General features: G+C 43.6%; 2 protein-coding genes across 12 annotated transcripts in view; one reads left to right on the plus strand and one right to left on the minus strand.

Moving 5' to 3' along the window:
• Nucleotides 1–2961: 2961 nt before the first annotated feature.
• Zscan29-ps1 (zinc finger and SCAN domain containing 29, pseudogene 1) lies at nucleotides 2962–7105 on the minus strand. Its single transcript, XM_063284971.1, is given in 5 exon segments — nucleotides 2962–3931; nucleotides 3934–4004; nucleotides 4007–4213; nucleotides 4216–4266; nucleotides 6981–7105. Coding segments are annotated over 5 exon segments (789 nt in total). The 5' UTR covers nucleotides 7057–7105; the 3' UTR covers nucleotides 2962–3547.
• Nucleotides 7106–7113: 8 nt separating this feature from the next.
• The window catches only part of Tubgcp4 (tubulin gamma complex component 4), a 34738-nt gene continuing 28165 nt past the window's right edge, over nucleotides 7114–13686 (plus strand). For 8 of the 11 annotated variants that reach the window (XR_010064663.1, XR_005502399.2, XR_001837217.3 and 5 more), the window contains exons 1-5: nucleotides 7114–8718; nucleotides 10418–10546; nucleotides 12186–12308; nucleotides 12614–12667; nucleotides 13355–13411. Coding sequence is in view for 7 of the 11 variants with exons in the window: in XM_039106529.2 (XP_038962457.1) it covers nucleotides 8641–8718; nucleotides 10418–10546; nucleotides 12186–12308; nucleotides 12614–12667; nucleotides 13355–13411 (441 nt within the window). In the remaining 4 variants the exon portion in view is untranslated. Of the gene's footprint in view, nucleotides 8719–10417; nucleotides 10547–12182; nucleotides 12320–12613; nucleotides 12668–13354; nucleotides 13412–13686 lie in introns of those variants that run through there. The other 3 variants (NM_001399280.1, NM_001399282.1, XM_039106530.1) reach the window with 2 other exon arrangements.

Genomic DNA, 13686 nt, shown 5'->3' on the forward strand with positions numbered 1-13686 from the left:
TTTTTCAACATTCTAAAAAGCAAATGCCAGCCTTTCAGCCTAAACTATGAGAATTTACATTCATTTGCGAGTTTCAGGTTAACTTTGGCTCCTGAATTCCTTGGACTGTATCTATGAGCAAAAGAATACTGAGTGTCAGCCTATGTATGTATTTTTTAGAAGCTTAACACTAAGGTGGGCCATAAAAGAGATTTGCTGGATTGACTGAGATCTTAGAACCTTTAATTTTTTTAGACTCTTTAATGTGTGAAAGTGTATTGTACACCTCCAAGAGGATTATTTGACATTTCCCAAACCCAGTAAAATATCAACATTCAATGCACCATCAGAGTGCTGATTTAAAGACTTACAGACTTACACAAGTGAAAACTATTACTCATTACTATGTGCCGAGCACTGTGGTGGACACTTCCCATAGTACCTCAGTAACATAGTTCCATCAACCTTGTAACTTAGTTTTTATTTGCAATGTGAATGATTAACCTAGAGCCTGGGGCATGTTGAACAAGCAAGCAGTCTACCACTAAACTCTATCTCCAGCCCAAGGTCTCAATGCTTAACAGATTTAGGGGTTAAGTTACTTGCACTAGAGCACCTTAACAGCACATGAAAATAATAGTAAATCTACAAAGTTTGCAACTATGTCAAGTGATGCTGTAGTGTGACAAAGGAAGCCACACTAATAATTTGCATGTTCTCACTGAGCTGTTTTAACAGATGGGAAACATAGGAGGACAGGTAAGAACTCGGGAGAGCTCAGTATAGTGGCCAGCTCTCAATCTCAAGGCTTTTCTCCTAAATTCTATAGCGTCTCTTTTGCTATTTATACTGTGAGAGCTCAAAGACTCTTAGTTGGGCATGGAAGCACACACCTGTAATGTCACCATTTAGGAAGTAGAGGCAGAAGAATCGGCAGTTTAAGGACATCCTTGGCTATTCAGTGTTCAAGGCAAACCTCAACTAAAAAACAAAAACAAACAAAAAAAAGCCTGTCTCAAAAAGTAGAAATAAAGACCCTTACCACTGGGATTGTGGGCTAAGGCTGGGGCATGGGTTGTAACAGCCCCTTGAGGTATCTCAGTATCACCTTCATCATCTGAATCTTCTGTGTCATCATCTTGCTTCTCAGGTTCAGCCTCACTGGTTCTCTGGAGGCAGCAAGAAGCTGTTTCTTTGTCCTGGTCATTACTAGGTGGGGCAGCAACTTGGGCACTCACCAAAGCATCCATTTCTTCAAAGAAGGGGCAGGTTTCTGGTGCTTGGCCATTCTTGACTTTCCGATAGCTGGTTTGTAGGCTTTTAAATTTGGTACGACATTGCTCTGGGGTTCTAAGGAAGCCATATTCCCACAATCTCTCAGCAACTGCTCTATATAAATGGCTGTTGAAGTGACAGTTCTGGAGGGCTTCGTAGAACTGAGTCTCGCTAAGAATTGCAAGGTAAGTCTTGGTTTCTTCATGGCCCCAGTGTACATCTGCACCAGAAGAGAGATTTCAGCATCACCTAACCCAGCACTTTAGAGCTTCAACTCTTTAGTCTTACTGCCAGCTTCTAGGAAAACCAGTTAAGCTGGAGACACTAGTTCAGAGTGTACCTTAAGAGGCCTGGGGTTCAATTTATAAGCAAAGGAAAGACAGAGGGAGGCCATCCAAGCTCAGGTTCCTAGATTTATCCCCAAACCTATACATGAACTGTAGATTGTTTTGTTTCTGTATCCTTTAGTGACTTCAGAGAACTTTATTAGTACCATCTACTGATTTAAAAGAAGCCTTTCTACATGATCACTGGACTGGATCAGTAATTATGCACTGTGATGGTTATTCTTCATTATCAACTTGACTAGATATACTCTGGGCATGTCTGTGAGGGTGTTCCAGAAAAGTTTAACTAAGGGAAGACCCACCCTGACTGTGTGACACCATCTCCTGGGCTGGGGTCCCAGACTGAATTAAAAGGTAGAAGAAGAAAGCAAGCTGAGCACCGGCATGCATCACTTCCTCTGCTTCCTGACTACAGATGCAGCAGCATAACCAGCGACTTCCAGCTCCTACTCCCACACTGGGAACAGCTCTCAACACTGTCTTTCCCAGCAGGATGCACACACTCCAACTGTAAACCAAAATAAACCTTCCTTAAATTATCCTCTTCAGGCATTGTGTCACAACAAGAAAAATAGCTAGTATAGATACACAAAGTACATGTGCACAGTGTATCTCCCATCCTGTTGACGAATTTCTCAAGAATTCTGATCCCAACTAGAAAAGTCACTTGCCAGGGGATAAAAGGATTCACAGCTGCTGTTGACTTCAATGTGTCATCCCTAACTTCTCTGTTTCCTATAGAATCATTCAATATTGGATAGTGAAAGTGTAAACGCCAATGGGACGCGCCATGGCTTCAGAGCCAATAGTCAAACTGGTTCTGGTTAGTTTTGGTGGGATACTGTTATTATTTTGTTTTTAATTTACAAGTTTTTGAAGTAAAATTCATAAAATTATAAATAATTTTTAAAAATAATAACTTAAAATTCTAAGGAACTGCCTCTTTCATAATCACACTGCTGCCAAATTACCAGCATGGCTTGTCTTCATCTGTTACTATCTCCACTAAGCAACCCCAGCACGAGCAAAGACCTGAAGGATCTTACAGTCAGGTACTTGATCTGCAGGATGGAGGACTGCAGAGGCCAGAGTGAGGAGAGAAGCACGAACAGTGTATCTTCAACCTGACATATGCTCACTGCAGCTCTCTCTTTAGTGCTTTTAGCAAAGGAACAGAGGATGGTTATATCCTCTACTGCCTGAAGGTATCGAGGAAAGAGAGGGAAGGTTCAAACAGTTCCCATCTAACAAGTCCTCTTTTCATTATTTCCCAATTACTGGAAGGAAAGGAAAATGGAAGAAGCAAAAGACCAGAGGAAAACTAGAAGGCAGGAAAAGAGAACAAAGATAATGAAAAACATTTTATTTCAGCCATTATTTATTTTTAAAATTCCCTTTTTTTAATAGATTTTTTTTAAATTTATTTTATTCTATGTATGAGTTACACTGTAGCTGTCTTCACATACACCAGAAGAGGGAATCGGATTCCATTACAGATGGTCATGAGCCACCATGTGGTTGCTGGGAGTTGAACTCAGGACCTATGGAAGAGAAGTCAGTGCTCTTAACCGCTGAGCCATCTCTCCAGCCCTTAAAATTCCCTTTTAAAAGGGTGAGGGAAACTTTTTTTTTCATTTCCTAAACAGGAAAATGGATTTTAATTTAAAAAAAATAACCCTTTGAACACACTTTATTTGGATATATTTCTTTGAAAAATTAAAATTGAAATTTGAGATGTAGCTCGATGGTGTAGTGTTTGCCTAACATTGTGTAAGGCTCCAGGTTTGATTCCAAGCACTAAAAAAGAGAGAAAAAGGAATCTATCCTCTTCCTATTATCTCATGATTTGTTCACAGAAGAGAAAACAATACAGAGTTGAGAAACACCTTGCTTCCTATTAAAATGGCCAAGCTGGCAAGTGACAATGGCTGGTTCCACATCCAGTTTCATTGCTCCTCAAACCTAATCCCAAAACCCAAGAAAAGCTTCTTACCACTTGGGCTTCGGAACAGGACAGATGCAGGTGGGCTGTCAGGGTCCTGAGGGGTTGCCTCCAGGTCATCACTGTCCGACCTTTCAGCTATAGCCTCTTCTCCGTCTTCATGCTGCCAGTTCCTCTGCCCTGGCTCTTCAGTCTCAGCGTCACTGCCTGCCTGGCCAGGATGGGAGGTGGCCTCTTCTAGGCCATTAATGAGCAATGAAATGACCTGGGCACTCATCAGGGCTTCCATCTCTTCAAAGAAGGGGCAGGTATCTGGTGGATGACCACTCTTGACCTTCCTGTAGCTCTTCTGAAGGCCTTTAAACTTGGTCCGACACTGTTCCAGGGAAACATATGGAGGAAACCATACTCACGAAGCCTCTCAGCTATAGCCCCATACACTTGGCTGTTCCTGTGGCAGCTTCATAAAATTCAGTCTGACTGAGAATTGCGAGGAGTGTTCTAGTCTCTTTGTAGCTCCAGTGCACACCCACCACCTTCTGGTCATCAAAGACCCAGTGATCCTGTTCCACCCCGCTGATTCTCTCTCTCTTGGATGGTAATGGACTGGCTCCTGTGCTGTTGCCTTTTGAGACATCCTTGTCCTTGGAGCTAAGCAGATCTGAGATCATGGCTCTCCTTGATTCAACCTGGATACCACATTGGGTTTAGGAAATGGGAATCCTGTTTGCAGGGAAGCAAACCAAAGTATCACAGTTTGTACTGATCATACAAACAAAAAGCCTTCCTCTTTCACTCAAGATTTTATCTTTTTTGTTTGAATTAGGGTCTCATATAGCCCAGACTAGTTGGAATGAGGCTACGTAGTGGGATTACAAGTGTGTAACACCTAGCAGAGTTTTATCTGGTACTGGGGATCAAATGAGGCTTGGCATATACTGCATTCTACAAATTGAGCTATATTCCCAGCCTCTATCTAAAAGATTAGAAAGGGAAAAGGTGGTGCTGCACACCTTTAATTCCAGCACTCAGGAGGCAGAGGCAGGTGGACCCCTCAGTTCAAGGCCAGCCTGGTCTACAGAGTGAGTTCCAAGAGAGTGAAGGGTACAGAGAGAAACCCTGCCTTAAAAAAAATTATAAAAGAAATGTTTTCAGAAGTTCAATGGGTTGAAGAATAGAATATTCTGGAATCCTCACTGGATGAAAAAGAACTTGATTTGTCTTCTAAAGCAGAATGAGAGAAGAAAGTGTTCTGTGGTGTGCTTTGAGCAGGTAGTTCCCTTCCAGGTCGCTCGCTCTCTAGCCTCTATACTTGTTTGCAGATGCTAGCCCTTCTCAGTCAGTCACTCCTGTCTCCTCTAGTTGTTGGTTTGTTTGCTTTTTACTTCAGTCCTGAGAATTAAATTAAGTGCTTTCAAGAGGTTGGGAGGAGGGAAGGTCCTTTACACTAAGTCACCAAATTCTAAATGTTTCCCTCAGCATGTATCCTCCTTTCCACTCATGTCCAGACTCTTAATCTTCCCATAACTAGCACCACAGCAGTCACTATGCTAATTGCTCCTCAGCTCACATGCTACCTTCCTGTTGAGCCTTAACCTTGGTTTCTAGCATATTCTGTCCACTCCTGTCCACACTGTACACTTTTATTCACTTTTTGTTCTTCCCTTCCTCCTGTTGGCACTCAACCATCCTTGGGGAAGCCTCCTTGCCCATGCCTTTGGAAGGTATTCCCTAGAACCTCATCTCATGGCCACACTGCCAAACCCCTAAAACCAAGCAAGTCCTTAACACTTTTTTCAGATAGTTAAGTTCAGTGCATATTCATAATTCACTGGGTGCTCTTAAATTATATTGTAAGCTTTTTGATAAGAGGTACTTTAACAAAACTGTGCAAGCATGATGTATGTGGGAGTGCATGCTCCATAGTGCATGTGGAGGTTAAGGACAACTTCATGGACTTGCTTCTACTCAGGTCATCAGGCTTATGCAGAAAGTACCATTATCAGCTGAGTCAGCTTGATGGCCGACAGATACCTTTTCTTACCACAGTGTATGCACCCTGCAGCACACCAGTAAGATTGATTCTGCAGGTCCTTATATCAAGGTTGAGTACTTCCAATGGATGACTAAAGACCATTATTAAACTAACCAAGAATGCTATTACTGGTCATATTGCATGATAAGATCAGAATTCAAAACACCCTCAATATGTTTTAAATAATAATAAAATATAGTTCAATAAAGCACAAAGAAAACCAAGTTCTACAAAATGAGTAAATGACTGGGTCCAAAGGCACTGAGGAAAGCTAAGAGTCATGGAGTTTCCAGGTGGACAAAGATCATTCTGTAGTCATATGCTGGGCTGTACTGCAGGGGGTTGCAACATTTTGAAGTAAAATTCTTACATCTTTACACCACTCACAGGAATAATACAGATATAATTTCCTTCTCCATGATCAAGTATTTAGAGAACTTCAAGGTTCCAATGTAAAGAGTAAGAACATAGATCTAAAGAATGGAGATAACAGAAAGAAAAACTAGAACAAAGGTGTCTTCAGCATAGAAAAGAGTGTGTCTTGAAAATAAGCATCTATCAATCACCAGAAATAAAAGTATTCTGACTGTAATAAAAACTAAGCAGACCTATCAAAGGAAGAAATATAATACTCTACCAGAGGGTTGAACTAGCTGCCTTTCCAAAATGTCACATTTGGCAGGTGCCACTATCTCTGAAATCCCTTTCCCACTCATTACTCCCAACCCTACTTCCAACTTAGAGGGCTCTATCTCCCATACACAGCTACTTCTCACTGATCCTTTGAAAAGGTTTGAGATTCTCCTCCGGGTTCATCTGCTCCTGTAGTCTCAGGGCTGGGCTTCTTGCCCTCTCTCTCTTGGATACACCCTTGGACTGGGGTTCCACTGACTCCTGCAGAACATCTAGTAACTCCAGTGAGGATTTCAGGGGTGTCATCTTCTCCAAGTGCATTTCCTGCCCCTTCACAGACACTGTGACCTAGACATACCCCTCCCCATTAGTTGTCATGGTCATAACAAGGGGCATTCCTAGGGGAGATTATTTAATATCCCCAAAGAGACCATCCTCTGAAGCCATGCTAGAATGGAGGGTGGGAAGGTTAGGACAGACAAGTGTTTATCCCATTATCATTAGCTTAGAGTGGCTGGGACTGCAGAAAGATCAAACAGAAAGCCAAAGAGCAGTTGGAAAAAAACTTTTCCATTTTTTTCTCTTTAGAAACTGAAGTGAAAGACTTATTGTAACAGAGTCTCCATGCAAGCCCTACCTGAAAAAGTAACCCTTTCCAGATCAGAAGTATAAAAATCACCAAGCCTCTTTACATCTGACTCGTCTTAAACTGCCCCTCTATCCTTGCCTCTCCCCAACCACACACTTCTGAATTCCTCCTCCTCCTCACTGAATGTCCAAGTCTTCCAGGCTCTCTTTCTAAATCTTCCACCAGTGTCACCGCCTCCTCTCCATTTTCTGGACATTGCTTCTGTACCCAGTTCTGGATTTCCCCAGGTAGCACAGTCAGGAATTGCTCTAGCACTACAATTCTACAATCTGCTCCTTGGTCCGCACCTCCGGCCTTAGCCACCAACAGCAAAGTTCCCACAGTTGGCTGAAAGCTTCCCGGGGCCCAGCCACCTCCTGGTAATGGAATCTTCTGAAGCGCTGCCGCAAACTTTCAGAGTTAGTGCCCTTTCCTCTCCGAGTGGATTTGGCCATCCTTAACAGCAGAAAGCAGTTTCTCCCCTCAGTGTCTGGGTTCCAGAACTTAGTACACTATCTTTCCATGCCCCTGGAGAAACACCTGCAGATGAGTCTCTCTGTAAAAGGAGTTTTATCCTAGAGTAGAGAGAAATGGCACTATCAGAGAAGAGTATCTTTACATGTTTAAAATCTTGCCAGAGCCGGCCTGACTTTCCATGTGTTCCAAGTGGCCTTCGGAGGCAGTACCATTTCAGGACAGCAAATCAATGAGCAAGGAGAAAAATTACCTTATAAAAACTGCATTTCTAGGTGATGTCTAGAATATCCCCCAGGAAGTTGCAGAGAACAGAAAAATCTATCCGCTTCATTCACACCTCACGTAAATCTGATCGTATATAGTGCCCCAGATCAAAGTTGTATAGTGAATTCGAACCGCACAGGACGCCTGACGCTGGCGGACTCTAAAGCTAAGTCAACATTTAGCTGAAGACAACAAAAATCCTCTGTCCAGTGAGTGCCGGCTAACCTCCCCTAGAACCACCGCTGTCCTTCCAGAAGCTCCTGGTGTCTGCCCCGCCCCTTGAACGCCAAACTACAAACTTCCAACCGGAACCACAGTCAAGTGCTGAACACTGAGTCTCTTGCTTGCTCCTCCTGAACGAAGTAAGAACTCAGCAAGAGTTCCGGAGCGACAGATGGAAAAGGTCACACATGGGGAAAGCTGACTTAGGCTTCTAAATTGAGGTGGACTAGGGAAGAGTTACAGGAGTTGGTGAAGCGAGGAAGCCCGAGAGACGGCAGTCGTGGGTCTGCTGAGAACAAGGCCGGTGCTGGCCAGTGTTGGCCAGTGCTGCGAGTCCGTGGGCTTCGAGCACAGCTCCACAGCGGCGGCTGCCAAGTTCCGGCTTTGTTTTCTTCCCTCTGGCCGGGTCACTCTGGGAGACGTCGGCAGTCGGTCAAAATGCCATAGACCCTGCCAAGGCGTCATGAGGACTCTCTCCGGCCCACCCCTGGCCGCGTCTCTCTCAACTAGCTTGTCAACTCACTCGCCGCCCTTCCCTTGGGCCAGCCTCTCTTAACATCCCCAGTCCCGCTCTCGAGCCGGAAGTCTGGCCTCTCCTAGCGCCCAGGACGCATGCGCGATGTTACCGGCGCCTCACCACGGCTCCGCGGCGGGAGCAAACGGGTGGGCGCCTCAGCCGCGCGCAGCGTCCCGGATGTGCGCGCGGCTCTGTGGAATGTCCTCGCTCGGTGGACTGCGGGGATCCAGGGCAAAAGATTCACGCTACGTGTGAGCGGGCGCCCGCAGAGGCGCTGGAAGAGAAGGTGGTAGATCTAGGGACTCCGGAGCCGCCCCAGAAATGATTCACGAGCTGCTCTTGGCCCTGAGCGGGTACCCAGGGTCCATTTTCACCTGGAACAAGCGGAGTGGCCTGCAGGTATGGAGCGGGTTAGAGACGAGGAGCGGCCGTGTGGAGGGTGCAGCTGAGCCGCAACGAAGGGGCGGGACCCGGGGGACTCCGAGTGACGGGCGCCCGCTGCGAGAAGAAACCGAGGGCTAACCCTCCGATTTGGGGGGCCTTGCGGTCCCGCCATTCCTGCTAGGGAACCACTAGGAGTGGATAGAACTATACTTTTTTTTCGCTGCATATAAATTTGTTGTTAAACTGAATCCCTAAATATGTAGGTGGAATTCGATGATAGTTTGTCATTTGAGGGGAAAGGGGGGGCGGCGGATAGGGCACTCCTGTACATTCATTGACTCAAATTGAAATTTGAAAGTAGTGGGAATATATACAAAGATCTCAAGACACAATACTCAGTAAACTCTATTGGATGAAAAAAGTGAATTTGTAAGCATATGGTGTTTCTCTCCTTTGGAAATTTCTGTACCAGGTGAGGAACATTGAATGGGTTTTCCTGTGATTAGAAGAGTATAAGAAGAATGTACGATGATTTGTTTTCTCTTTCTCTCCCCCTACCCCTGTGAGAAGCCCAGATGTAGCATGATACCCAATATTTTGCTGAAATTAAATGGGCAACATTGAGTTTAATACACTGACTTGGAGCCAGGCATAATGTTTGGAGCCTTTGGGAAGCTGAGGTAGGATTATTGCTGTGATTCAAGGCCAGCCTGGGCTTCAGTGTGGAACCCTCTCTCAAAAAGGAAAGAAAGAAAAGAAGGAAACAGAGGGCAGAGAAAGCCAGAGAAGAAAAGAATGACAACTACAGATGTGGATCTCTAAGTGTGTTGTGTAAAATGGCATCAGTAACTTCAAGGTGTAGTTTACTTTTTTCAAGGTAATTAAGCTTAAACTAGAGCATGTGTGTATGTCGCATGAGTGTGGGCATACCTGTCACAGAGTGTACGAAGAGGTCAGCTTGGTGGAGTCACTTCTCTTTTCCCAGCTTTATGTAGGTTTCAGGGATTGAACTCAGGCCTTAAGGTTTGTGTGGCAAATGCCTGACCCTCGGAGCCATTTCACTCATCTTAAACCTAGAACTTTTCTAGAACTCTGTCAACAACAAGTGTTCAGATTTGATAATTGTGTAGAAATGCCATTAGTAAGAAAAGACACACACACATATTGAACACTTACCTGTGAGTAACACCTGTCATTTATATAGATTATCTAATTATCACCGTTACCTCCACTTTTTACTTAGGAAAACCAAGACATTGAGAGGTGTCATAATGTAACTTGCCTAAACTTTCAAGCGAAACATAATTCGAAGATACAAGCCAAGGGGGTCTCTGTCCCTATCTGTGTGTCTCTCTGTCCTCTCCTCCCCCACCCCACCCTCCTGTGTAGGTCAGAGGACAGCTTGCAGGAGTTTCCTACTGTGTGACCCAGAACATCTTTCCAGCCCTATTGTATGAATTCTTTACTCTGAGTTACCTGTTTTAAGAACAGGCAGTTACATCTGGATGAGCAACAGTACCTTGTAATAGTGTTACAGTACCTGGTTAATCAGAATTACCAACCCAGTAACAAGGAAAGTTAAAGCCAAGTAAAACCATGGGCACCTGAGGGAAAGGGAATAGAAAAGAGAATGTAAAGTGTTTTAAGCCCATGAGAACCTCGGCTGGTGACTAACAGGCGTTAGCTTTCTTTATGACTATCCCTCTTCTTGCAGGTTTCCCAGGATTTTCCATTTCTTCACCCGAGTGAGACTAGTGTCCTGAATCGACTCTGCCGGCTTGGCACAGACTACATTCGATTCACTGAGTTCATTGAGCAGTACACAGGCCATGTGCAGCAACAGGTGGGCTTCTGTTCTCTGGATATGGGCTTCTACAGGGTAAGAGTGCCATCAGACTCTACCAGTGAATTCACTGGTAAAGTAAGTTAGGAATTTCTGGAATACTCCCGAGTTTATGAATCACTGGAAATGCTCAAGGGAAGGCAAGATCTCTGATTGGATTTTCTTGAGTAACAACAAAAATTCTCTACTGGTGTTCTTACCCAGACTTTGTATAGTGAGAATTGCATGAGAATTCCTACTTCTCAACTTCTAAAGCAAGTCCTAATGGTGCCTTTTAAAAACATAAATGACAGTAACAACATTCTGTGATAAATGAAGACTCATTCCAATTTTCTGTAATGCCGTAAGAGCAGAATAAAATTGGTTGTAAACCAGCCTGGTCCTATGTCCGTTCTGTGAACATTTCTCTTTAGGAACTTCAGGATCCTTCTGGTATTTTTTGTAGCATCTTCTGGCTGACTACATTGTGTTTTCTAACCTCTGAACTCAAGCTTCTGTAACATATCTGGTGCTGAATTCTGTATTTCTATACTCTGAGAACCTGGTTACCCAGATATCTGCCTCCATCATAGCCTCTAACTAACTGTTAATCATTACTTCCTCGTAGAAAACTATATGAGAAGTTTTATATGAAACTGACGAGATTCACTAGGCTCCTCCCGCCGAATAAATAATAAAGACCACTGAGTCACACTCAGACAAGCCTAGGTACAAAGAAGACTCTCAGTCAAGCCAAGCTGTCTAGAAAGCAGCAGGGACCAACTTGAAGGATTCCTAAAAGACAAGCTGTATTGTATATAAGCCCTCCATGAGAGTTTTAATGTTTTTAAGATTTACTTTTACTTCATGGGTATGAGTTCTGCTTGCTGCATATATGTGCACCATGTGCATATCTTGTACCTACCTGCCCAGGCCAGAAAGTATTGAATCCCCCAGGAACTAGAATTACCACTGGTTATGAGCTACCATTGGAAGAAGCACCTTAAGATAGAAAGTCAGCAACTTAGAATAGCTTCAGGAAGTCCCTAAAACCAGGCCCCTCCCTCTGAAGCAGCCCAAAAGAAGCAGAAACTAGCTTAGAAGAGGCTCAAACCAACTGAGCTACCCGGACAGGACACTGCAACCTGTGGAGCTGCCTGTAGGCTATGTAGTGTGATCCAGGGTCTCAGATTTATGAGCTGTCATCCATGCTAGGCTGGGGTTTGGGGAATAACCCCTCACTCATATTCCTGTAAATAACCCAAATAAAACTGATTGGTTCACAGTGGTATTTATACTTTGGTCTGTCATGGCTCCCCATCTAGTGACTAGAGGAGGTGTGTGTGGTGTGTGTGTGTGCACACACATGTGTATATGTATTCTATTTCTTCAGGAAATAGACACAATGGACACTAGGAACCAAATCCTACAACAAAACCTTCCCTTAACCATACTATGACCATGGAGAGGTCATGTCAGCGCTTCTTTACTGAGCCTCCTCAAATACACTTTATCTTCAGTCATTTTTCCTCTTACTCTTGCTAAAATACTGCTTTGATATGGAATTATTTATAAAAATATAATACTACTAATAAAAGACAGCGTCTTCTTCGGTTTCCGATTCTGAACTGAAGTTGCCCTTTTCTTTGATTATTTGCAGGATCACCATCCATCCCAGCAGGGCCAAGGGGGACTACATGGGATCTACCTGAGAGCCTTCTGCACGGGGCTGGACTCAGTTTTGCAGCCTTATCGCCAAGCACTGCTTGATTTGGAACAAGAGGTGAGAAGGAGGTAATATAGAAAACATCCTTAGGGGATAGCCGATTAGAGTGTGTTTTTGACTTGGAAGTGGCCTTTGATAAGGTCAGCTAGTTAAGAGTGAGCCATTTCCTGTGTGGCTAGAGGGTACAGTATTCGAAGTGGCTCCAGAGTGGACTTGTCATCTGAAAAGTAACTCTATCGTCTATTAGTTCTGCAGAGCTTAAAGCAAACTCTGTGCTCATTGTCACATTCTCTCCTAGTTTATATAAAGCAATTAATTCAAGTTATTTGTGTAGGATTCTGATAAGTGTGTTTTTATTGCAGTTCCTGGCTGACCCGCATCTCTCCATATCACATGTCAATTACTCCTTAGATCAGGTATGCCTTGGAGTGATAAAATGCTGTGGAGTCTGTTGCTGTTTTTAAATAATCCCAATTTGTGACACTATATTAAAAACTTCTTAACCTAAGATCAGAACCCAATAAATATACTGAATTTTATTAGCTGTGCTTTGGAAGATGAGAACTGCTTTAAGAGTGTGATGTATGTGGCATCTGCCTGTCATCCTTATACTCAGGAGGAAGGGACTAACCTCGTCTTCAAGTTTTCATCAGTGAGTTCTGGACCAGCTTAAAAAAAACAAAACTGAACAACAGAAAGAGTTCCACATTTAGTTAGCCCTTACTGTGATGTGAATACTGTCCTGTTGACATGGGTAGTGGAAGGGACACAAGACTCAAAGGTACAAAGTGCTTCGACGTCAGATTGACTTAGGATGCTCAACTTGACTATTTTGTGGTATTGCATCTGGAAACAAAAGTGTTACTCTCTCCTACCCCACCCTTGGTTTTGTTTCTGTTTGTTTGTTTGCTTGCTTGAGACTGGGTTTCTCTGTGTAGCCCTGTCTGTCCTGGAATACTCTGTAGACCAGGCTGGCCTCGAATTCACAGAGATCTGCCTACCTCTGCCTCTCACGTGCAAGGATTAAGTGTACTTTTAATCTCGAGTCGATCTTTTTTTAATCTTGTATTTAATTCATACCCTGCTATTTCTCTGCTTTGCAGTTCCAGCTCCTTTTCCCCTCTGTGATGGTTGTAGTGGAGCAAATTAAAAGCCAAAAGGTAAGAACTTTGTTATGATAAACTTCAAAGAAAATCTAATAATCAATGCTGATTTGCAGTCTTTTTTGAAGACACTGCTTTTAATATTATTTATTTGTTTAGCATTATCCCTTTGCCATTCATACAAAATGTCAGACATGCAAGAATAAGACAGTATGCTTTCTTTCAACACCTTATGGTTGTGAACGTAGAGTATATAGAGCTGCCTGGAATGCTGCTGAGGTTAGAGAGAATACTTGGTGTTTGGTGCTGAAAGCAGGTTGGACTAAGGGTTT

The sequence above is a fragment of the Rattus norvegicus genome, chromosome 3 (genome assembly GCF_036323735.1).
Source record: "Rattus norvegicus strain BN/NHsdMcwi chromosome 3, GRCr8, whole genome shotgun sequence".
In the NCBI taxonomy this organism is placed as follows: Eukaryota; Metazoa; Chordata; class Mammalia; order Rodentia; family Muridae; genus Rattus; species Rattus norvegicus.